The sequence below is a fragment of the Vanessa atalanta genome, chromosome 24 (genome assembly GCF_905147765.1).
Source record: "Vanessa atalanta chromosome 24, ilVanAtal1.2, whole genome shotgun sequence".
NCBI lineage: Eukaryota > Metazoa > Arthropoda > Insecta > Lepidoptera > Nymphalidae > Vanessa > Vanessa atalanta.
Window position 1 is genome coordinate 7,988,361 of NC_061894.1, and position 24,145 is coordinate 8,012,505.

General features: G+C 34.2%; 2 protein-coding genes across 4 annotated transcripts in view; both read left to right on the top strand.

The window, feature by feature from the left end:
- The first annotated feature begins 376 nt into the window (after positions 1–376).
- Positions 377–12,820, top strand: LOC125073303 (cathepsin L-like proteinase). The gene is made up of 13 exons (XM_047684078.1): positions 377–453; positions 1,838–1,934; positions 2,542–2,644; positions 3,241–3,352; positions 4,090–4,213; positions 5,090–5,199; positions 5,969–6,065; positions 7,396–7,473; positions 7,844–8,073; positions 9,474–9,600; positions 10,467–10,572; positions 11,521–11,702; positions 12,393–12,820. Exons 1-13 carry the CDS (start codon positions 381–383, stop codon positions 12,571–12,573), a joined length of 1,620 nt encoding a protein of 539 aa, XP_047540034.1. The 5' UTR covers positions 377–380; the 3' UTR covers positions 12,574–12,820.
- A 9,836-nt stretch (positions 12,821–22,656) lies between these two features.
- The window catches only part of LOC125073443, a 131,898-nt gene continuing 130,409 nt past the window's right edge, over positions 22,657–24,145 (top strand). For all 3 annotated transcript variants that reach the window (XM_047684273.1, XM_047684274.1, XM_047684275.1), the window contains exon 1: positions 22,657–22,767. In XM_047684273.1, the coding sequence (XP_047540229.1) occupies positions 22,713–22,767 (55 nt within the window). In that variant the 5' untranslated portion in view covers positions 22,657–22,712. The remainder of the gene's footprint in view (positions 22,768–24,145) is intronic.

Consider the following 24,145-nt stretch of genomic DNA (forward strand, 5'->3'; position numbering starts at 1 on the left):
GAGGCTAAGAATAAGAGGCTAACAACTTTGGTGAAACTGAAAGAATGTTTTGGGAAGGCGAGCCGTAAATTTATTACATACTAGCCGAACCTGCTGCTCTATCCGCGTAAAATCCCCCCTTTCACTCCTTTATGAGATATATTCGTGATAAAAACTAACCTATATCCTTCCCTGGGACTAAAAATATCTCCATAACAAATTTCATCTAACTCAATTCAGCGGTTTAAGCGTGAAGAGGTAAAACACAGATTTCCTTTCGAATGTATAATATTAGTAAGGATATACGACAATGTGAAATTACCTTTATAATTGCCTTAATTAACAAGCTAACTATAAATGTTTAGCAACCAAGATTAATTCAATAGTTTCTCTTCGGGACCATGGCTCGGGTATCGTTGTGTATAATTTTACTTTTAATGATCGCATGTGATCTTGCCTTCTCATTCAAATTAGGTAATTATTTTTTACATTTTTTTAGTTATGAAATAGTTTAAGTAAGGAAAATCGAATGATAATGAACTTAATATAACATATCAAGTATTATAAATACTGTTTAAACGTAAAGTTGGAAGGAACTGCAGTTACTCTTTGATTAATTGATGTGTTTATCTTTAATATTATTCATAGTATGAAAATAATACAGGAAAAAGTTTTAAAAATGTGTAGTAATAAACAGAGCACTCAAATAAGTCCTACTAGAGGTTCATAAACATCTTTAAGTATATATATGTGGGATTATTGTGAGTGAAACGTTTTAAAAAGTAACATTTCTTTAATAACTTTGGATTTAAAATCAACACGTCTTACATTCTCTTACATTCTCTGACAACTGTCCAGTATATCATCTTTATAAAAAATAAATCATCTAGTAAGGAGGTTTAACATTAAAATAATTAACTTAAATATCTTATTATACCATATATATATATATATATATATATATATTTCCTTAAGACTATCCTCATCCTCCTGCCCTTATCCCAATTTTACTTGGGGTCGGCGCAGCATGTCTTCTTCTTCCATATTCATTCATTCTCTGTCGGACGTCATCTCACAACTAACATTCTTTCTAGCCATATCGTCTTTCACACAATCCATCCATCTTTTCTTTGGTCGTCCCTTTCCTCTATATTCATCCACATCCATTCTCAAAACCTCTCTCACAACATGGTCTTAATTCCTAAAGAGAATGAGGGCCATGTTGTGACCATGTTTCTTCTTCTTCTTCGCAAGAGCTTACTGGAATAAAGTACCTATATTTTGATTTTGATTTTGAATATCGGGGAATGTTATTTATACTGATTCCACGCTTGTTTATCTATAATTAATATTTAAAATGTTATAGTAACTCTGTCTGTCTGATGCTCTTTCACGCTTTGCACGTTAAAACCACTGAACCGTATTTGAAATTTGTTATGAAGCAAATTTGAATTCTTAGGAAGGACATAGCAGTGGCGGACCCCTTCGGTTCCCCTGATAAAATTTCATCAAGATCAAAACACTATACAGCCATATAGACTTTTTATACGGTACTAATATTCTTTTAAATTTGCTGAACGCGTCCAATAAGCTGGGGGAATCCCTGTTTTTGTAGCAATGGGGGGGCTCATTCAGCTTTGCAGCCCGGGCATCTGACGGGCTTAGTCCGCCACTGGGACAAAGGCTAAATTTTTATGCCTAATGCGAGCGAATTCTCGGCCTACAACTAGTTATCAATACATTTATTTGTAGAAAAACTTCCCTTGTTTTATTTAAAGTGGTAATGACTCTTCGATAGGGGTAGGTTTATACGATGTTGCAATCAATAATGATAAATGTCACACACTATTTATTTCAGACGACGATCAAAATGAGTTAAAATGGCCGACAGAATACAGTATTCGTGGAGAAATAACAGATCTTTTCACTGGTATCATAAAACCCTTTGAATTTTGGTAAGACATTATTTTTGATAGATTTTATAAAAACGGAAATAAATTTTCATATTGATAATATTAGTGGGATTTCTTGTTCGCTAGCGGTGGCACGTGTCAATAATTACCACGTGTATGTAACCAATCCATAATGAGGAACATTGTGATCAATAATAGAACAGATCCTTGGATGCCCTTGGGTTGGTGCTATTTTGCAGTAGAAAAAGTAATCAGTTTTAGTGGGTAAATAGATAAATGAAATTAATTTGGTGGAGCACTTTTATCTATTTTTGAAATAAACGTGGTGCGTTTTAATATGTAGTTTTGGTTTGAATGATTTTTAACGCAAAATATGTATCCTTAACGTTACTGAGTTAAAGTAAGAAGTTTATATGTACCACTTTTGACCTGAGGATCCTTTTTGAGGAGATGGTTTCAAGCATATGACACTGCATACAAGTGGCAGAATTTTTTTCCGACTCGAGATGATTTCCTTCGCCTTCGCAGCACACGAGAAGAATTATAAATACAAATTAAGCACGTGATATTCGCTGCTTGCTCACAATTTCTGGCTTAGATTCATGTGTTTTTAGCACTGAGCCTACTATTTTTTTAATTATAATTTTAGGTACAGCACCGAATTGAATCGATCTCGTATTGACTATTACGGAGGGACAGTGAAAAAATATTATTTTGCTGAGAATGATGGGATGTATGGCGAAGAATTCACGGTAAGAAGTGTTTTTTAATTTAAAATAAATAATTGAACTGTTAGAATACATATCTAGGTTAGTGTTACAACAAATATTTAGTACGGGATATTTACCATGTTTTTTTTAAATTTTTATTTGGTGGAGCTCAATATTTCGACATTGTCTACGAATGTCTTGTTCTCGTGAACAAGATACAATAAAAATAACCATGGTAATTAAAATCTTAGGTTAGTGCTTTTTTGGGGTATATTTTTAAGTTACTGTAGTAAGCACCGCGGCTGAAATTAGTTTGGAGAATACCTGACTGATTTCAGCCACGGTGACGATTCTCGAAGGCTGCTGACTGGCCAATGTAGTGAACACACTTCACTCATAAAATCCGATGGGACGGCAAATCCAATACATCTGGTAGGAGTTCAGTCCCAAGACCAAAGGCTTTACATATTTTCGTTGGCAAGAGAGTTCACTCTTATTATTTATTAATATACATATAAGATGAGGGGTGACATTCACAAATCTTGCCTTAAACCTCAATTGAATTTATGCCGAAAAAAAAAACAACGAATCTTTAATGACAGATGTAAGCCATTATTATTGTGATGTATGTATTCTAGATATATCCGAAGACAACAGATCAAATGACCAGTGAAATTGTATGCGACGAAGACAGCTGGGAAGGGGAACACTTGAATCTATTAAATTTCGCTTTAAATTTCACTTATTATGGTAAAGTATTTCTTTTGTATCCTATCTGCGTGTCTATCTGAACATGATGTTAAGGCGATAAATTCAATAAGCACTTTCGCAGTTTCACACGGTTTAAAGTCACATTATTAAAGTCGAGATGGCCCAGTGGTTAGAGCACGTGAGCTCAGGCAAGCACAAGTGAATTTCCATGTGCTTAATTTGTGTTTGTATTACATCTCGTGCTTGGCGGTGAAGGAAAACTTTGTGAAGAAACCTGCATATGTGTCGAATTACAGTGAAAATCGGCCACATTTGTTTGAATCAGCTCCGAACTAATGTATTATTTAAAAGTAAAAGAAATTTTAACAAGAAAAGGTTTTTTTTTATTTAGACTACAGTTAACACTCGCATGTCATGTCATTGAAAAGTAGTTCAGAGGCGTAAAATTCAAATTATTATTTTATCACAAAACTTCTGCTCAAAGGGGGAGGAGGCCTTAGACCAACAGTGGGTTACTTTACTCAATATTTAAATTTCACACACATTTGTTTGAATCAGCTCCGGACTAATGTATTATTTAAAAGTAAAAGAAATTTTAACAAGAAAAGGTTTTTTTTTATTTAGACTACAGTTAACACTCGCATGTCATGTCATTGAAAAGTAGTTTAGAGGCGTAAAATTCAAATTATGATTTTATCACAAACCTTCTGCTCAAAGGGGGAGGAGGCCTTAGACCAACAGTGGGTTACTTTACTCAATATTTAAATTTCACGCAGGAAAAACAACGTACAACGATAAAGAAGTGGAAATTTGGAAGTACTTAAAAACCGGTGATGAATATAAAGAAGAAAAAACGCTATACGCTTATAAAATTAAGGATGGTGTCTATGTGCCAGTTTTGTAAGTAATATTTCGTAATTAGTCCCTTTACCCTGCGTCGTGAACCGGGATACTAACCATAGCAGAGATTGCCCAATCATTGATTATGTGAATTTTAGAGTGACATGAAAACTACACGATGGAGTTCACTAAGCCACCAATTAAGTGTCTAATCGCTCGTAATAGACAACTTGATACCTCATTTTATATTTGTGTTTATCGTATTCCAAGTTTAAATTTTTAATTTTTAAATTTGTTAGAGAGTGTCATGCTGTGCTGAAAAAATTATGTACAATTATCATAAAGACACTTATTATATTATTATTAATAAGAAGGTTATTTATATTAATCATTAATTGTAATTAATTTTTTGCTTTCCATTAGAAACAATTAATCACGTCAAGGATGTGGAACTTGTTACGCACGTACGTTAGTACTTTTTTGAATATGGGTAATTTCGAGTTTTTTTGGCCTCAAATTCAAAGTTAATCTTTTGTGAGAAAGTGAGGTTGAATCGGTAAAGAGAGTGACCGTACTTCAAAATAAACATTTTACGTAGACGATATTACAGTGATCAAAAGACGTGATTCTCAACCGATGATTCTGAGTTTAAGGCCTGGACATGCACTACTGAATTTTTGTGCTTAACTTGTAAATTTATAATTAATGTGACGCTCGGTGTCGAATGAAAACATCAAAATAACCACCCACGCTGGAACAGCACGATAGGGTGAGCTCCAACCTTCATCTCAAAAAGGGGGGGGTTTTGCTCAAAAATGGCACAAGGTGTTACTTTTTACTTTTATATCCTTGTGAAGACAGGCCGGGTAGCTTCACATGATTAATATTTACTAATTTATCTGTAACGGCAAATAGTTTTCTTATTTTAATCAACAGACATGAAGAATTGAAACACAATCTTTGGAGCGGTGCTTTGGATGGCCACACCATAATTCAGTACTTCAACTTCAGTCCACTGGATGTCGAAGAATTGAATCTGACTGCCGGTAATAGCAGCGATATTTTCAAGCAATTTACCTCTACGTAGTATAAAGATCATTTGAAAGATGAAACGGGCTTTAATGCGATTTTCAAAAATAAACAAAGAAAAGCCGAAAATAACTTTCCTAGTCGGAAAAAATAAGATTTATTTTTGAAGTTGTTTTTAAATTTGTATAGATATAACTGTAAAGTTGTGCCCGTGTGAATCCGGGACGGATAGTTACTGATTAATATTTAGGAAATAAGTGCGACAGCGTAAGAAAAATTCGTTTAACTTTTGTGACATTTCATGGTCGTGTTATGTGATATAAGTATTAGGTTTTAAACTTATACTTATTTGATTTCATAATTATGACGTCGATATATAATATATTAAAGTATTTTGTGAGTAATAACAAACCTACTTATGTCATTAAAGACAGAGATAATTTAATTACAATGAAAAATTGAGCCGAGATGGCCCAGTGGTTAGAACGCGTACATCTAAACCGATGATTTCGGGTTCAAATGCAGGCAAGCACCACTGAATTTTCACGTGCTTAATTTGTGTTTATAATTCATCTCGTGCTTGGCGGTGAAGGAAAACATCGTGAGGAAACCTGCATGTATTTAATTTCAATGAAATTCTGTCACATGTGTATTCCACCAACCCACATTGGAGCAGCATGGTGGAATATGCACCAAACCTTCTAATCAAAGGGAGAGGAGGCCTTAGCCCAGCAGTGGGAAATTTACAGGCTGTTAATGTAATGTTAATTAGAAATATGTTTTCAGTCGAAGCCTGTAAAGATATTATCAATGGAGGGCAGTCTAGGAATCAATTCAAAGATGTACATGACCTTTCAAGAGACGTCGATGATGCTTTCCTTAGGTATGTATTTATATTTATTTAGGAATTATTTACATTAAGTCTTTAAGTATGTATATATAGAAAAAGAGCGACCAAGTGCGTAGACTGGCACATCAAGTTGCTCCGTAATATTGTCTGTCTGTGTAACCTTTAATGTTTATTTTATTCTATTTTTTAGTATTTGTTGTTATAGCGGCAACAGAAACACATAATCTGTGAAAATTTCGAGTGTTTAACTGTTACGGTTCATGAGACCCGGTGACGGACGGACAGCGGAGTCTTAGTAATATAGTCCGTTTTACCCTTTGGTTACGGAACCCTAAAAATACTTATAAAGCACCTATTAGGAAATGATTGATAAAAGTTTCAGACTAAATATTTCTGTTTTCAAAATTGTATTCGTATACATATGTATTCAGTTTATTTAAATCAGTATATTATATTTACATAATATATAGTATCAAATAAATAAAAAAGAGGGTTTCGGGAAGCCCGACAGAAGTGATGACTTAGAGTTACGTAAGAGTGAAAAAGAAGGAGCCTGCCTGCCGCTGCCGTGAGCGGGCGTATTACTCGATATGTATTAATTGATTGATGAATTGATTTCCATTCGGGATAAGTTATAATTAAATTATTGTATTTAAATCAATGTAACCGACTGTCGGAAAAGAGTACCGAGTTACCGCTTCTTTTCAGTAGAATCTACATTATGTTGTCTTAGATTTTCGCGATTATTACACATTGAAATAAAACTAGTTTTTTTAACGGATTTAATCGCGTATATTAATTATTTTATTTTAACATCCCGACGTTTCGAGCACTTTGCAGTGTTCGTGGTCACGGGCAGACTAAGGTGACATTTGTCTGTTCGAATTAAAAAGAAATATTATTTACAACTACCGCCAACGATTTCTTAATTGGTATCTTGAGTAGCGTTCCGGTTGCACGCAGAAGGCACTAACTGTATCTTTAGGTCTTAGAATCTACATTTCGAACCGGCGGTAGCTTTAATTTGATTGTAAAATCGACACCAACAACTTATGCTACGCTAACTCGAGAGTGTGCGCACACTCCGCTAATAATTGTTAGCGTAATATAAATCGATTCAATTAATAAATTGCCTTTAGTTAGCGTTGTATAAATTTATTACTTCGTTAATTTTGTATATTTCTTCACGATTTTATTAATACATACAAAATAACATATTTTAAGCAACTTGGCATAAAAAAACGATTTTCACTAAGATTCGAATTAGCGTAGTATAAATTGTAGGCGTCGAAATGACGATGCAAAAGTGCTCGCAAGAGTCTACTTGAATGAAGCACATTTTGATTGGATTTTTCTGTTATAGTTTCAAAATGCAACACAAAAGGAATTACAGGGTTGACGAACACGAAATGAGAAAACAGATATTTCAAGAGAATTTAAGGTAACTTATCTTTTTTTAGTTTATTTCTTTATTCTGGTTATAAATTGCCACATGATGGTAAGTGGTCACCACAGTCCTTAAGCATAAGGACTGTAACAAATAAACATTCCTTACATCACCAATGCACTACCAACATTGGGCGATAGGACGTTAAGTCTATAGGTACACTGGCTGATTTAGCCTTCAAACTTAAACACAAGAATACTATTTTTGGCTGTTTGGGGGTAGAATATCTGATGAGTAAGTGGTACATACCCAGACGGGCTTGCTCGAAGGCCTATGACCACGTAAGTCCATAAATGGACGATCTATTGCAAAATGATTTCTTAATACTAAAAATTTAATAATAAAACGATAAATAAATTTCTAGGCGCGTCATAGAACATAACCAGAAAAATCTTGGTTACAAATTAACAATCAACAAATTCTCTGACCTGACTGATGATGAACTGGGCTACCTTTCTGGGACAAGACCCTCTGATTCCCGTGAATTGGGGTCAATGGCCTTTCCTCATACCGAAGAAGAGGTAGAGCTAATGGCGCAGGATTTGCCTGAGAGTTACGACATGAGAATCGAAGGCTTCGTCAGTTCTATTAAAAGTAAGCTGGTTTTAATTTCTGCACAGATTAACCTTCTTGCAATATATATGGCTATGCAACATGCTCCTTGTAAGACTTTTAAAATGACTGTTGCTGAAAATTAAATAAGGGTGATAAAAGGAAACGTGAAAAGTTCTGCGTATTCGGCGTAATTAAAATAGTTTTTAATTGCATAATAATCTACTTATTAATAATAAAATAATAATTATTATTATGATAAACGTACTTTCTTAATTATTTATGTACTTACTCACGAATTTAAGCATGTATGATTTAAATCTATACATATAACAAAATTGGAGTGTCTGTTTGTAATATTAAAATAACCCGTTATACCAAAATATTTTTTTTACAATTTTTGTCTGTCTGTCTGTCTGTTTGTTCCGGCTAATCTCTGGAACGGCTGAACCGATTTCGACGGCACTGGCAGATAGCGGATGTAATAAGGAGTAACTAAGGCTACTTTTATTTTAGAATTATATATAGAATAAAAATAAAATCACGATACAATGTCCAAATAACTTAAATTCATACAACGCGCACGAAGTCGCGGGCACAGCTAGTTGGTATTTTTGTAATAAAATAAACATTGTAAAGTAAGATACGGTGTGTAGTTGACTATTTCGAGCGATATGACACTTAATTGGCGGCTTAGCGAGCAACTTCAGTATGTAGTTTTAATGTCACTCAGTGCGCGCGCATCAAAAATATCAAGTATCAATATAACTTAAAAGGAAACGTAACTACATAAATTTTTTGACTGTAGTGTCCACAGATCTATAATAACATATTCATTAGTTTCGGATTTCTTTATATATATATATTTTAATTTTGGCTTTTATTTATGCCAAGAGGGCACAGAATATTTCGCCAATTTCACGTGCGATATATAAATATATGTTATCTGTGTATTTATGCATCTGTCATCTCGAGTGACACACGTCGCGAAAGCGCGGGAATGTGTTGCTATGCGAATGTCTGTGTGCAGGTGATTTATTACTGCAGAATTCGTTTAGCAATTACTTACTAAAATTTAATTTTACTATTTTTACTACTTTCACGACGTAGACGTTCAGTAAACAAAATTTTTTAATGCCACCCTAGTGTCAGGTGAACAAGCTGCAGTTCAAATTAGTAGATCAAAGTGAGTGTTAGAAAAGCCGTATCCAGTGTGCAGTAGATTTATGTCGATGTCAAAGCCAAATAAACATTTGACATCGACTTAACGCGATATCATTGGTCGGGAGCAGTTCAAAAAGGATTAAAAAAAAAAAAATCGTTTTGATCAACGTTGAAGCTATTATCGGAACTTTGGGAGTAAAATTATACATAAATCTAAGGTTTGCTTGTCTCGACTCTTAATTCGATTGGAATACACTATGCTATTTATTGTGTCTTAGATCAAGGGTCGTGTGGTTCCTGCTGGGCATTCGCAACGGCTGCTGCAGTGGAAGCAACGCTCGCCCGAAACAATGGCGCTCGTAACCTTGATCTCAGCGAGCAATCACTCGTTGACTGCGCTTGGGGGTATACACCTATATCTTATTTAAAGAATTAACCCTTATTTATATAAGTTTAATCTCCCAATTATCCCGATTGCAGGGCTGTAGAAGATATATTAGCATAGTATAGCATTAGCAGCCTGTAAATTTCCCACTGCTGGGCTAAAAGCCTCCTCTCCCTTTGAAGTGAAGGTTTGGAGCATATTCCACCCCGCTGCTTCAATGCGGGTTGGTAATTTTTGGAATTTCGAGACCTATGACATGTGTATTCCACACATGTCATAGGTCTCGAAATTCCAAAAATAACACTTTTGAATAAACGCGATGCTTCGTGGCCAACCCACGATTATATATGTCGGCGGAAAATCATGTATTTAAGAAAAACACGTGCCCGGAAATTATTTTTTTAATTATTTTTAATAATTGAAAACTGTTTGATTATTAAATTAATAATGTTAAGTGAATTTTGAGATGTGAAATTAATTTAAAATATTTCACCGTCCATAAATAGTTGTTATATTGAGTGAATAGTAACATTTTTGTTATAAAATGCCGAACACCCGCCGGTATCGGGAGTCTTGTTCGAGCGATCGGACATCCTCAGCTTGGAATAAATCAGAGAAGAATATTTCCTGAGTTTAATTTCATAACTTCGAGGATGGATAGAAAACCAAACCCTGACATTCGTGACGTCAAAAATGCTGACGTCATGTTTTTTAGAAACAATTACTTCATATATAAATAATCTAATGTCAAAATAAAATTTAATCGATATTTTCAGAAGTATAAATTAAAGATCTTCATTCACCATTCATTCGGACACAAAATTGTACACTCGATACGCTCAAATGAGTTCAACTTCAATTATTAGGTAATAATAATAATTTCTAGGTACAGTAACTGGGGATGTAATGGAGGGACGTTGGACGGAGTTCTCAAATACGTCTTGAAACATGGCATTCCAACTGATGAGGACTATGGATTGTATTTGGAGGAGGTGGATATTTATTAATTTCATTTACAAATATTTGTCGTTTGAGGTTCAGTTGTTAGGTTTTAGCCATAAAAGTGTCCTTGTGGTTCAAGCTTGCTTCATAACGAATTTAATCGAATTTAGTAGTTTGACCGTGAAAAAGCGACACGGACAGACAGACAGAGTTACTTCCGCATTCATAATATTATTACAGAATATATGCTTTACTTACTTACTTACTTAAAATTTTTGTCTGTCTGACTGTTTGCTTGTTCCGGCTAATCTCTGGAACGGCTGGACCGATTTTGATGGGACTTTCACTGGCAGATAGCTGATGTAATAAGGAGTAACTTAGGCTACTTTTATTTTAGAATTATATGTAAAATAATAATAAAGTCACGCATTTTTTATCACAGTTAGTCTTTATATATAATCGCCACCATCTTTTGGAGCTAAGATGTTATGGCCCTTGTACCTATAGTTACACTGGCTCACTCACCCTTCCAGCCGGAACACAACAATACCAAGTATTGCTCTGTAATATCTGATGAGTGTGTGTTACCTACCCAGACGGACTTGCACTAAGCCCTACTACCAAACAAAACCTTAGTCAAAGTCAAAGTCAAAAATCTTTATTCAATATAGAAGTGTTTGCACTTGCTTATTGATTGTCAAAAATCTACCACCGGTTCGGAATTTAGCACCTCGGACCTGAGAAGAACCGGCGAAAGAAACTCAGCGGGATATATTTTTTTTCATTTTTTCATTTATTCCAGAGGAAAGTCTAGTATTATGATATTTGGAAAGGTTTGGCGGTAGAATATCTGATAAGTGAGTGCTACCTACCCAGAGGGGTTGCAAAGCCCAAGCCAAGTAATTTACGTTACGATTATATTACGTTATTAAAAATGTATCCGTATGAAGATGGAACAGCCAGCTTGTAATTTGAAAAACCATTTGTCTTTATTTCAGAATGGCTTCTGTGCGCTCGATAACATGACCGATCTATACCATATCAGAGGTTTCGCTCAAGTGTCCGTGCTCAGCGTCAACGCAATGAAAGTTGCGCTTTATAAATACGGCCCAGTGACCGTTGCCATCAACGCGTCACCAATCATGCAATATAAGAGTGGAATATTTAGTGATCCTGAGTGGTAAGTTTTAGTTTGGAGAGTATTTCCACCTCTGGACACTTCGCTTAGTTTGGGTGAGCCAGTGGAATTACAGGCAAGTATACAACTTCTTAGTTCCCTAGGTTGGGTGCGCATTGCCGATGTAAGGCATGGTTGATATTTCTTACAGCGCTAAATATTACAACACTATTATGTTCGTATGAACGAAGAAAACACAGGAGTTTGTCATTAACCATGTAATTCCGTCTATAGCTTCATTTTGTCACACACTATTTTTTACACACCCACTTATGTTACTTTATTATTTAACAAAGTAAAAAAGTACCCTACGTTTTTAATCATACAATGTACATAAAAAACACGTATAATTGTTTAATGTAAAATGCATAACATATTGCTTGTTAAACGTGGATTGACTTACAAGAAACGATGGGGTCAAGACAAACTGTGAAACTCGTATTTTTTTTGAGGTTTGCTTGGATAATTTTACGTACAGAAATGTTGCAAGCTTTGAATGGATTTAATCTTTAACACGACGATTCAAAGGAGACAGATTACCTTGACGCTCAAATGATCATGATGGCCTGGAATCTTGAGCTGATGAGATAACATGACAAATCAACATCAGATTATGCCTGATTGTTATTTGTCGATATCCATGTTACTCCGTATTATTATTCCGAAGTGATTTTTTATTTTTATTTTCCACAGCAACAAAAGTCATTACAACCACGCCGTGACAGTGGTAGGTTATGGTGTTCGAGATGGTGCCACATATTGGATCGTGAAGAACTCCTGGGGAGACGACTGGGGGCAAGACGGATACATCCTCTTTTCAGCTACTAATAATAACTGTCATATATTAGAAGAAGCTTACTATCCGATTGTATAAGCTGTTCAATGGAGAAATCTAGAAAAAATCTCATAAAAAAACACTTCTTTATAACGAACGAACCAAACTGAAATAATCAATCATCGATAAAGTTATTTTATTGTATTTATATCCAATCAAATTCTAGATTAATTTAAAGACATTTAAGAATGATTGAGCCGAGATGGCCCAGGGGTTAGAACGCGTGCATCTTAACCGATGATTTCGGGTTCAAACCCTGCAGGCACCACTGTATTTTCAAGTGCTTGATTTGTGTTTATAATTCATCTCGTGCTCTGTGTAAGAAAACGATGTGAGGAAACCTGCATGTGTCTAATTTCAACGAAATCTGGCACATGTGTATTCCACCAACTCGCATTGTAGCAGCGTGCCGGAATATGCTCCAAACCTTCTCCTCAAAGGGAGAAGAGGCCTTAGCCCAGCAGTGGGAAATATACAGGCTGTTAATGAAATATGAACATTTAAAAATATAATTTAAAAAACATACTGGTTTGATGACAACCACTCAAAATTCGTCGATATCCTAAAATCTTAATCTAGCATCTTGTTTCTTTATTTCGTAAGAGAAGACAACGGCTTTAAATTGCATTTACTGATGTAGAGTTGTCATTCTGAATGACGCTTTAAATTTTTCTCTTGGCAATTATACTTTACTGCTGGATTATTTTATATTACGTCGTAACAAAAAGGTTTTCGTGATAAAGAAATTTTTAGTTTTTTTTTATTATTGTATATCACTTAGCGTAAATAAACTCCTACCGTGCAATCACTGTGCTTGAATTTTATTTATTAATCACGAACCTTTCGTCTCCTAACATTATAGTTCCACTAACGTTGCACACAGTTTCTTAAGTACCGGATATTATTAATCACGGATAATGATGTAATTTATTTGTAAAAAACAAAGCGTATTATCCTTATTCATATTTATATTTATAATAATTAATTACGTACGGAATATTTATTAGAAAAAAAAACAAAAACAAAAAAAAGTATAGAATACGTGTAGCGCCATCTAGTGACATTTCCCGGAACTTCTTGGTTAACTTGTAGCAATCAGCTTGAGAAGATTTGTTGTTGATTCGTTATTTCGCCGTAATATTATTTTGAAGTCTATTAAGTTCAATTAAATGAGATTATTTAAAGTTGCGATCTGAAATTAAATAGTTTTTATTATGAGTAGCAATTTATATACGTATATCTGATATACATACTATTTATACTAGGAATAATATCTTGTACCCCTGCTTTCCCCTTGCATACGATAGAACAATTTGAGCTCAAATACCGTTGAGATATGCCCATATATAATAAAATACCGGAAAATATAATTAATCTTATTATCATATAAATACTTTTTGGGTAAAAACGTCTGGATTCAGGTTCGGGTTCGATAAGATTGATTAAGAAGAATCATTGTAAATCTGGTTATTTCAAAAGAGCAACTATGCGAGTTGTTTGCCATTTGGGAGGCTGCAACGAAACGACGGTAGAGTTCAAATGTTTTCGATTAATATATGTACAATGTACATATTATATATTATTGTTAAGTTAACTTCAATAAAATATATTTCATTTGAACCCACAGTCAGAAAACAGGCAATTAATACATACAAGCCGTTCGGTGTTCAGTCATATATTATCTGTATAATGAACGATGATGTAATTAATTTTCTAATTAAAAACGTGGCCGTCACGAGACGCCCGGCAGGTGTGAAACGAACTTTGATGATCGTTGAAGTAATTTAATATGAAAGAAAACCAATAAATAATTACACAGTTTATAGCATTGAGTTTATTTAGTTTATCAAATAGATATTTCTTATTAATATAATGATACTAGCGACCCGCCCTGGCTTCGCACGGTTGTGATGATGATATTAAACAAACTAAAGAATGTCTTTATATACAACGTTCATAGATTTTTTGTCATTAGACAATACAAACAGCTATGTCCCTGCATTTTAAATCTGTAATATCTTCGAAAATATCCATTTAAATTACATGCTGTAAAGGGTTGTATTGATCTATGTTAAATGCACGATGTATTTATGGCACTTAATGTGATAAGGATTAATGCTGTATTGATTAAAATCACTTCGTAAATAAGCCATTATTTCTCGTAAAATATGGTTAAGGATAAAAAATGGTTATTGCGGGTTACCCCTAGGAGAAAGACATATACTATCGCGGACTTTTTGTAGACTTTTTTTAAGGTGTATAAGAATATACGACATTATTTTAATCTATCTCGTAGGGTTCAGCCAGCGTTTGCAATGTTTGCAAGCGTAAAAAAATGTATTTATTTACGACATCACATTAGAAGCCTCTAAATTTATCAGTGTTTCTCTACTATTATATTAATGTATTATACATAAAAACCTTCCTCTTGAATGACTATCTATTAGAAAAATCGCATCAAAATCCGTTGTGTAGTTTTTAAGATCTAATCATACACAGGGATAGACTGACAGCGGGAAGCGACTTTGTTTTATACTATGTAGTATGCGCGCCACGCACACTGAAGGTAGAGGCGGCGGCGGACGGCAGACCGTGACGGTGTAAGAGTTCTGTCGTTACGACATTAATAATATTAAATAATTACGAGAAAATCTCACCAGAATTGATTCAAAATTGATGATATCGTAAATATGAATTTAAATATATATTATAAATTTAAGAGCCGAGATGGCCCAGTGGTTAGAACGCGTGCATCTTAACCGATAACTTCGAGTTCAAACCCAGGCAGGCACCACTGAATTTTCATGTGCTTAATTTGTGTTTATAATTCATCTCGTACTCGGCGGTGAAGGAAAACATTAGGACACCTGCATGTGTCTAATTTCAACGAAATTCTGCCACATGTGTATTCCACCTACCCGCATTGGAGCAGCGTGGTGGAATATGCCCCAAACCTCCTCAAAGGAGAGGAGGCCTTAGCCCAGCAGTGGGAAATTTACAGGCTGCTAATGTAATGTAATGTAATGTTATAAATTTAACCTAGTAATTCATAGTGAAATAACTTTTTCGATAATTGTCTGAGAAAGAACGTTATAAATATAAATTTATATATTCTATAAATTATTATATAATCATTTCTTCTCTGGTCTCTGGTGAGGAGGTTTTTTTACTTGACAGTCAATAAGTAAGTGCTTCTATTTTCAACAAAGATTTTTCACTTATGATTCTTAACATTTAAGCCTCAGTTGTAAAAGCCTTACTTGGTGGTAGGGCTTTGTGCAAGCCCGTCTGGGTAGGTACCACCCACTCATCAGATATTCTACTTCAAAATAACAGTACTCTGTATTGTTGTGTTCCGGTTAGAAGGATGAGTGAGCCAGTGTAATCACAGGCACAAGGGACATCGATATAAAGAATGACGGAATAAAAAAAGAAACATAATCAAGATAAACTTTATTCAAGTAGGCTTTTACGAGCACTTTTGAATCGTCCTATTACAGACTATATTAAGAGAAGCTACCACCGGTTCGGAATGTAAATTCTACCGAGAAGAATCGGCAAGAAACTCAGTAGTTACTCTTTTTAAACATTTAAAATACAAAGTTGTGTTAGTTAAATACAGTTATATATGTATATAATATATACTGTCTGGAACTCAACGAGTATTTGTACAATTTATACGAAGAAATTTTATTAATCCTGAAAATAATGTTATTATAAATGTGAATGTTTACGATGAAGACAAAACGGCTTCACGACTTTTTATGATTTTTTATATATTAACATTGTCGCTGTTAGAAATATCAATCATCCCCTACTGCGCCATTGCACTACCAACCTTAAGAACTAAGATGTTATAAACCTTGTGGCAGTATTTACACTGGCTCACTCACCCTTCAAACCGTAACACAACAATACCAAGTATTGCTCCTTGGCGACAGAATATCTGATGAGTGGGTGTTACCTACCCAGACGGGCTTGCACTAAGCCCTACTACCAAACAAAACCTTCCAGAGGGGAGTCTAATATTACAATATTTGGAAAGGAATCTCATTTAACACAGGTTCCCTAACATTTACCCCAATGCAGAGGAAGATAGTTAGTTAATTATAAACAAAAAGTTCGTTCCGGTACCAAAATTACGGCAAAGCACTATCCTTCCATATTAGCGAGACTCAAAGCAGCAATCAAGGAAAATGGGCGAGGATAATTAACAAGAGATCCTTTAGCAACGCGAGGCGTCGGTTCGCAGGAGTGCAGTTGCGCAGGTTTTACACAAATACGGGTTCGAACAGTTACGTTTCGTCAAGATTTATGCCTGAGTGACTTTTATTTGTTCGCAAATGAAAAAAAGAGTTAAAGGTTTTAGCTAAGTGAAAATAATTTCCACTTTTTATAGAGGAAAAAAAAATCGAAACATCGTTATGTCTTTATATATTTTGGATGATTATGTATATAATAAGTTATATGTTTTAATGGTCTATAAGAGATCGGTTAATTACAGTGATAAGGTTACCTTAGTGTGTTCCTTGAAGTTTGACGTTATTGTTGTTGTAAAATTAAGATTTATGAAAAGTGAGCCAAGATGGCCCAATGGTTAGAACGCGTGCATCTTAACCGATGATTTCGGGTTCTAAGTTCTAACCCAGGCAAGCACCACTGAATTTTCATGTGCTTAAATTAAGCACAGTGTTTATAAATCATCTTGTGCTCGGCGGTGAAGGAAAACATCGTGAGGAAACCGGCATGTGTCTAATTTCAACGAAATTCTGCCACATGTGTATTCCACTAACCCGCATTGGAGCAGCGTGGTGGAATATGATCCAAACTTTCTACTCAAAGGGAGAGGAGGCCTTAGCCCAGTAGTGGGAAATTTACAGGCTTATAATGCAAAAAAATATAAATTGATTAGTGCTTTACTCCAAATATTATTATTATTATTAATGACTGTGTGAGCTTTGAATGTATTTTTGAAAAGCTAAATACTGATATCGTTATGTATTCCTAATATTCTAAAGTAAATAACTATATAAATGTACGTATAATATTAGCTGCGTTGGACTTTTCTTATAAAATTTTTAGGGCCACTAAATCCCCTATAAAAAGTTTTCATATATATATATGTTGTAGTTTTGTTAGTGTTTGCTAAAGCGCTCGGATCGGCAATTTTCTCTCCGTCTAGTCGACGTGAGCCATCTCGTAAAATATACAACATATAAAACGTACTACATCGTCTTTGTTTATTAAACTATAAGATATAATCTACAATTCCTTTGTTCTGGTCTAATTAAGCATTTTTTTTAATTATAGTCCGCCGCACCGGTTATCAAGATGGTTTAGTGAAAATTAAAATTAACAAAAGGTAACGCGTTCAAACCCACACAGCCACCGCAGATTTTTCATGTGCTTGCGTTTATAAATTCATCTCATGATCGCACGTATCGGATTTAATTCAGTGATACGTGTATCCACCAAACCGCATTGAAGCAGATTGATGGAATATATTCCAAAAAATTTCCAGAGAAGATCCCAGGATTAGGATGTTTACTGGCTTTTACTTAACTAGCCATCATAAGTACCTCATCAGAGGCGGATTCAGGGAAGTTAGGGGTTGGGAGTTAAGGGGCTTAAGCATCCTCAGAGAACTTACTTCTTTCGTGACAAATATTAAAGTGGACCTTTTAATTATTATCCTTATTAAAAATTATAGCCAGCAATATACCAAAAGAAAAGCAAAATAAAATGTTGTAGGCATGTAACTACAGGCACAAGGGACATAACATCTTAGTTCCCAAGGTTGGTGGCGCATAGGTGATGTAAGGAATGGTTAATATTTCTTACAGTACCATTGTCTATGGGCGGTGGTGACAACTTACCATCAGGTGGCCCATTTGCTCGTCCGCCTACCGATTACAAATAATAATAATAATAATAAAAAAAAGTTAGTATATACTTTGCTAAAACCTACTCTTAGTCAAGACCCTTTCAACCGGTTATCTTGGATCCGCCACTGAACCTAATACTTAAAGAATCTAAGATAAATAAATAGGTATTTACTATACATATGTATATATCACATACTCCTTGTACTAATTTGAATTACGATGGATAATTATGTTGACGTTTGATGAAATCCGAACAAATTCGAGAGCAATGAGATATGTGTAATATTTCTGAGGCAGAAAAGGATTAAATGTTGAATTTTTTAAATAAATTTACAGTTAAACCCGATTCGTCGATCCTCGTCAAATGTATTTTCCCCGCGAGCCCCATAAATTTAATATACCCCTTTATTTATTTGTCTGTTTCTTTATGTACGACAAATGTCAAAGTTCATAAAGATCTGTGGTTTGAACACAGACAGAGTATCCTTCATATTAATACGCGTCAGATCATATGTGTGTTTATATCTCAATTATTTTCTGAATGTTGTCATGGTTACATGTACATACGTCATACATGATATAGATGTACAGTAACGGTGGAGCAACTCCAAGTACCTTTTCCCAGTTTATTATCATTTCGAAGCATAAAATATAAAACAGGACCTAAAATTTATCTTTTGGAACGAAGTAGTTTTACGCAACTTACAGTAGAGCGATCTGGCAGTGTTGTGGATGGAACCGTTAAATAATTGGATTACGTTGATTTTTTTTTAACTAATTATCTGATTTTACGTTGTTAAGTTGTTTATAGTAATTCCGACTTACTTTGGATTTTGCAAAGTATATATACAGGGTTATTGGTAAAGTATATACAGGGTTATTGGTAATTCGACGTATTCCCGTTAGGAGGTGATAGGGGTGACTATTTGCGATAATTTTAACCCCCATATGCATGATGCAAAAGTGAACCATTTTTGAGTTATCACGTTTTTTCGCCGGTTGATTTCTATATTTGGGGACACATTAAATGCCTAGTTTATGACGTCTCGCCTGTGTCACCCCGAAAGAAATCAAAATAAGAACTATAAACGCTTCAAATACAATGCGGAATAATTTGACTAGTTCGGTAGTTAAGTCACAACTTAGAAAAAGAGTGCGACTTTGCGTTCGCAATAGGGGAAGTCACTTCGAGCAAGAACTAGGCTAAATTACAAAATATCTTAATTGTAACCTAGCTACTGAACTGTTTATTTTAAATTTGTATTAAGTAACTAAGTTAAGTAAATAAGTAAGTTTTTCTACATTGGTTATTATTTTAAATCAATTTTGTGGGAATTTTAAAGAGCGACCTTTAGTACGAATTCGGTCTTGTTCGAATACGAATTTCCGCCAGCGTCCTTTCTGATAATTTTATTTCGGTTGCTTTGAAATAAATTCCTAGTTTTTTACACTTTCGGAAAGCTAAGTAAACGGTTATGTTTTTTAAATAATCTGCAGAACAAGTTTCATAATGTTTTTTTTGTTTTTCAGTCATATTTGAGGGAATAAATAAAAAAAAAAATATTGAAATTATACCGTTTTCCGTCTCGCATTTTTAAATCTGGACCGATAATTATTGTTTAAATATTGAAAAATATCCAGTGATTAATCGTTTTTATAAATCAGAAGAAAAAAATACATTTAAATTGATACTTTTTTAAAAAAAATTTTTGAAGTTGAATTTTTGACTTATTTTGAAAAAATCTATAAAACGCGACAACCCAAAAATGGTTCACTTTTGCAGTATGTATATAAGGGTTAAAATTATCGCAACTAGTCACCCCTATCACATCCTAACAGGAATACGTCGAATTACCAATAACCCTGTATGTAATGACGACCTCCGTGGTCGAGTAGTGTGTACACCGGTTTTCATGGGTACGCCACTCCGAGGTCCCGGGTTCGATTCTCGGCCGAGTCGATTTAGAAAAAAATCATTAGTTTTCTATGTTGTCTTGGGTCTGGATACGATCACTCCCAAATTTACCCAATTTGGGAGTAATCGTATGTGTGCTATAGCTAAAGTTTTACAAAGTTCGCGCTGACAAAGCCGCAGGTTCAGCTAGTTAACAATGAATACAATTCTACAATAAATACGTATATATTTTTAAATCCGACTTATCTATTCGCACAAAACACGCTCGAAATAGATACAGACTTTAATTGTAGAAAGTTTCAAACAAAAGGGAATGTTATACGTTTCCTAGTATTGTTACCGTGAAGGGGAAAGTCGGTTTGTTTGTTCGAGCATAGATGTGAAACGACATTTGAAAATGACGCGGCGCAATCAGGAAAACAATACGTCGATGCGCGTCATAATTTAATAAATATAACTATTGTAAGGCCGATATGGCGCAGTGGTTATAACATGCGATTCTTAATAGAAGACTGTGGGTTGTTAATTTAATTTAATTGGAGAACATACAGCCGTTAATAAACAAAAATAACAAATACTTAATAACTATTAGGCCAATAACAGTTCTCACATATAACATTAAGGAGACTGAGAATAGGAAAATAAAAGAAAAAAAACAAACAAAAATGATAACAACAATACATACATAAAACTAAGTCTTTAATAAAAAAGCCAGTGAGACCACAAGGTTGAAAAGTTAAAAATTACTATGTCTCTGCAAAAAACATCAAAATCTTCATAAACTTCGACAAGCTCATTACCTAAGACTAGCAGACGCTCTTATCAGAAAATAATTCTGCCTATAATTTGTCTTAGCCGTCAGGACATGCAGTAGGGGCTGATAAAATAATATAAATATACAAATAACTAATGACGTCATTAATAATTAATGTAATTACTACATTTCATCTAATTCACATTGGTGGAAACATATGGCCGATCTGTACACGTGTATGTTACCTCACGATATTAGCTAGCATCCAAAACCAAACTAAACGCATTTAATAAAGGTGTTTGCCCGAATTAGAAGCTGCAATCATCACTTATGACTGTACCTCTAACCACTGGACCGTAACGTCTTTATAATATTCTCATCGATCGTTATGTTTCTCGTTATTTTAAGTGATGTTTTGTAATGAAATTATTTTTATTTGTCGAAATTTTTTGTTTTATAAATCTATACATAAATAGTTCACATCATAGTGATATTTCGATGGATCGCCTTTACGCGTTTCCCCTACATGGTGTAGGGGGTTTATGGTGCACGCCGGTCGTGAAGGCACCAACTAAAAGCGGTACCCACTCTGTTCGGGGGACGTTACGGGATCGCTTGCGTATACTACCGTGACAGCTTTACTGTGATACTTCTTGCAACTCAAGATATATATATGACGAAAATAATTGGATATTTTTTTTTTTTAAATAATTACGTTTTAGTTTAATTTCTCATTTAATTATTTTAAAATTTGTGGTCGTGTAGTGCGTACACCGGTTTTAATGGGTACGCCACTCCGAGGTCCCGGGTTCGATTCCCGGCCGAGTCGATGAGGAAAAAGTTCATTAGTTTTCTATGTCGTCTTGGGTCTGGGTGTTTGTGGTACCGTCGTTACGTCTGATTTTCCATAACACAAGTGCTTTAGCTACTTACATTGGGATCAGAGTAATGTATGTGATGTTGTACTATATTTATTTATTATTATTTATAATACTGAATGATTAAGTTTTGTATGTATAAATTTATTTCGTGCATGTGGAGCCGGATCTCTGTACGTTATTAGATGAACAGCGCCAACTTTTTTGTTAATTTTACTGTTTACAAGAACATCAATATCTAATGTCTCATGTAAGCAGTTTAAAAAAGTTTATTTATATACTAATATTATATACAAAAACCTTCTCTGAAAAGCGCTGCGTAATTCTGGTAAAGTTTTATGTATATTCGTTTAGTATTTTTACATAGATTAACAAAAAGTACGTATTTTGATTTATTTGTATTCATAATAGAAACAGACGAATGATGCTTACTGTTATTCCAAAGGTTTATTATGTGTGTTAAAAATTTATCTATCTAAAAAAATAATAACCAGATATTGGTTAATTTCGAACAAGATATTAAATAAAAATAATTCCCATCCCTTTACGATTTAAAAACAATAATATATTTGTTCAAGAATTAATATATACGTGCCTTTATTTAGGAACAATGTGCCCAGTGTGCATAAACCTTTAACTAAGGGCTGGAGGGGTAGAGTGGGGTGCGGTAGCTCAGACCGCGTACCGCGCGCGAGGCGACAACACGCCTTCACAATGTTGATGTAGTGTACTGTGATACCTCGAAAATGTCTAATTACCACATTCTATTGGCTGTTTTGTTTACGATCAACTTGATCATGGGTGAGTATTAATTATTTTAAAATTAAAAATGTAAATAAATGTTGACGACACCTGATTCTTGTTGTTGACGCATTCTGTTTTTCACATAAATGTATTGACGCTTAGTGAATGATGAATTAGGTTTTATTTTTCGGTTATTGTTTTCTTTATAAAATGATTGATGGCTTTGATTTATAATCTGTGGTATCTCTTTAACGATTTCAACAGAGTAAATGTTACTTTGAATGGTCAAAGGAGATCTTATTTAAAAACCTACTTTACATACCACGCAGAACATGATCTACCATTAAATAAAAAAAAAAAACGTTTTGTCATTTTGTGAATTATAAAAAAAATCGTAACGCTTTTTATTTATAACGAATTTTTTATATATATATTTATAATTAAACGTCTACGTAAATTGAAAAATACGTCTCTACGTTGTAAGAGGCAGGCTATATACATATATATAACTACAATTGTGTTCGCGAAGATCATAGCAGAAATGATTACTAATCGATTTACTGAGAACATATAACAAATACATAAAATCAACATAAAAAAAAATATTTGAAGAATAATGTAATGTAGAGGACAGCGTCATTCTTTACACTCGCTTTGTTCAAAATTTTCGCGGGTGAAGTCGCGACATTAGTAACTGGAATATGATTTATATAATATGTATTCCTTGAAATACTTACTATTTATTCATATAAATAATTGAATCTCTGTTTAAGATCTGAGCGATAAAACCACACCAGCAGTTAATCTTGTCGTACTAATTTACTAAGATAATGAAAAAATAGGAGATTTTTTTATCTATATTATTTTCTCCCTGGACCCCCGAGCTAGGATAATCTGTTACGTATGATAAGTCTAATACTACATTTTATAATAGCGATGTTCGTTTGTTTTAACCCATTTACAATAAACACTATTCCAATAATTGATATGTCACTTTCACACAATGACAGTTCATAATTTCTAGATTTATATCTATAGTAATATTATAAATACGAAAGTAATTATGTCTGTCTGTTGTTCTTTGACGGCTGAATCGAATTTGATGAAGTTTGGTATGAAGTTTTAACTCTACTTTTTATGCCTAGTGTCTGACGATCTACCGTTACACGCGAGCGTATCCGCAGGCGATGTCTGGTTAATAAATACAAGATCTTGAAGTTCACGCTTGGCTTCAATGGTCTTAATTCAAAGCGAGTGAAATTACGAAGAGCAGTAATTTATATAGTAATATTATATACTGAACCATCATTTGAAAGGAGCTGCATCTTATTACGATAAGGTTTTCAATATGATAAAAAAAACGGCCAAGTGCGAGTAGGACTAGTGCACGGCTCCGTAGCATTATCTATAAAATCGGAAAAAAAATCGTATCCGC

Bases quoted from the DNA above. Each gene is read 5' to 3' on its own strand.
- LOC125073303 (XM_047684078.1), top strand. From the start codon at position 381: ATGGCTCGGGTATCGTTGTGTATAATTTTACTTTTAATGATCGCATGT. The intron at 454-1,837 runs GTAATTATTTTT...TATTTATTTCAG, and splicing joins TGCCTTCTCATTCAAATTAG to ACGACGATCAAAATGAGTTA. The intron at 6,066-7,395 runs GTATGTATTTAT...TTTCTGTTATAG, and splicing joins GTCGATGATGCTTTCCTTAG to TTTCAAAATGCAACACAAAA.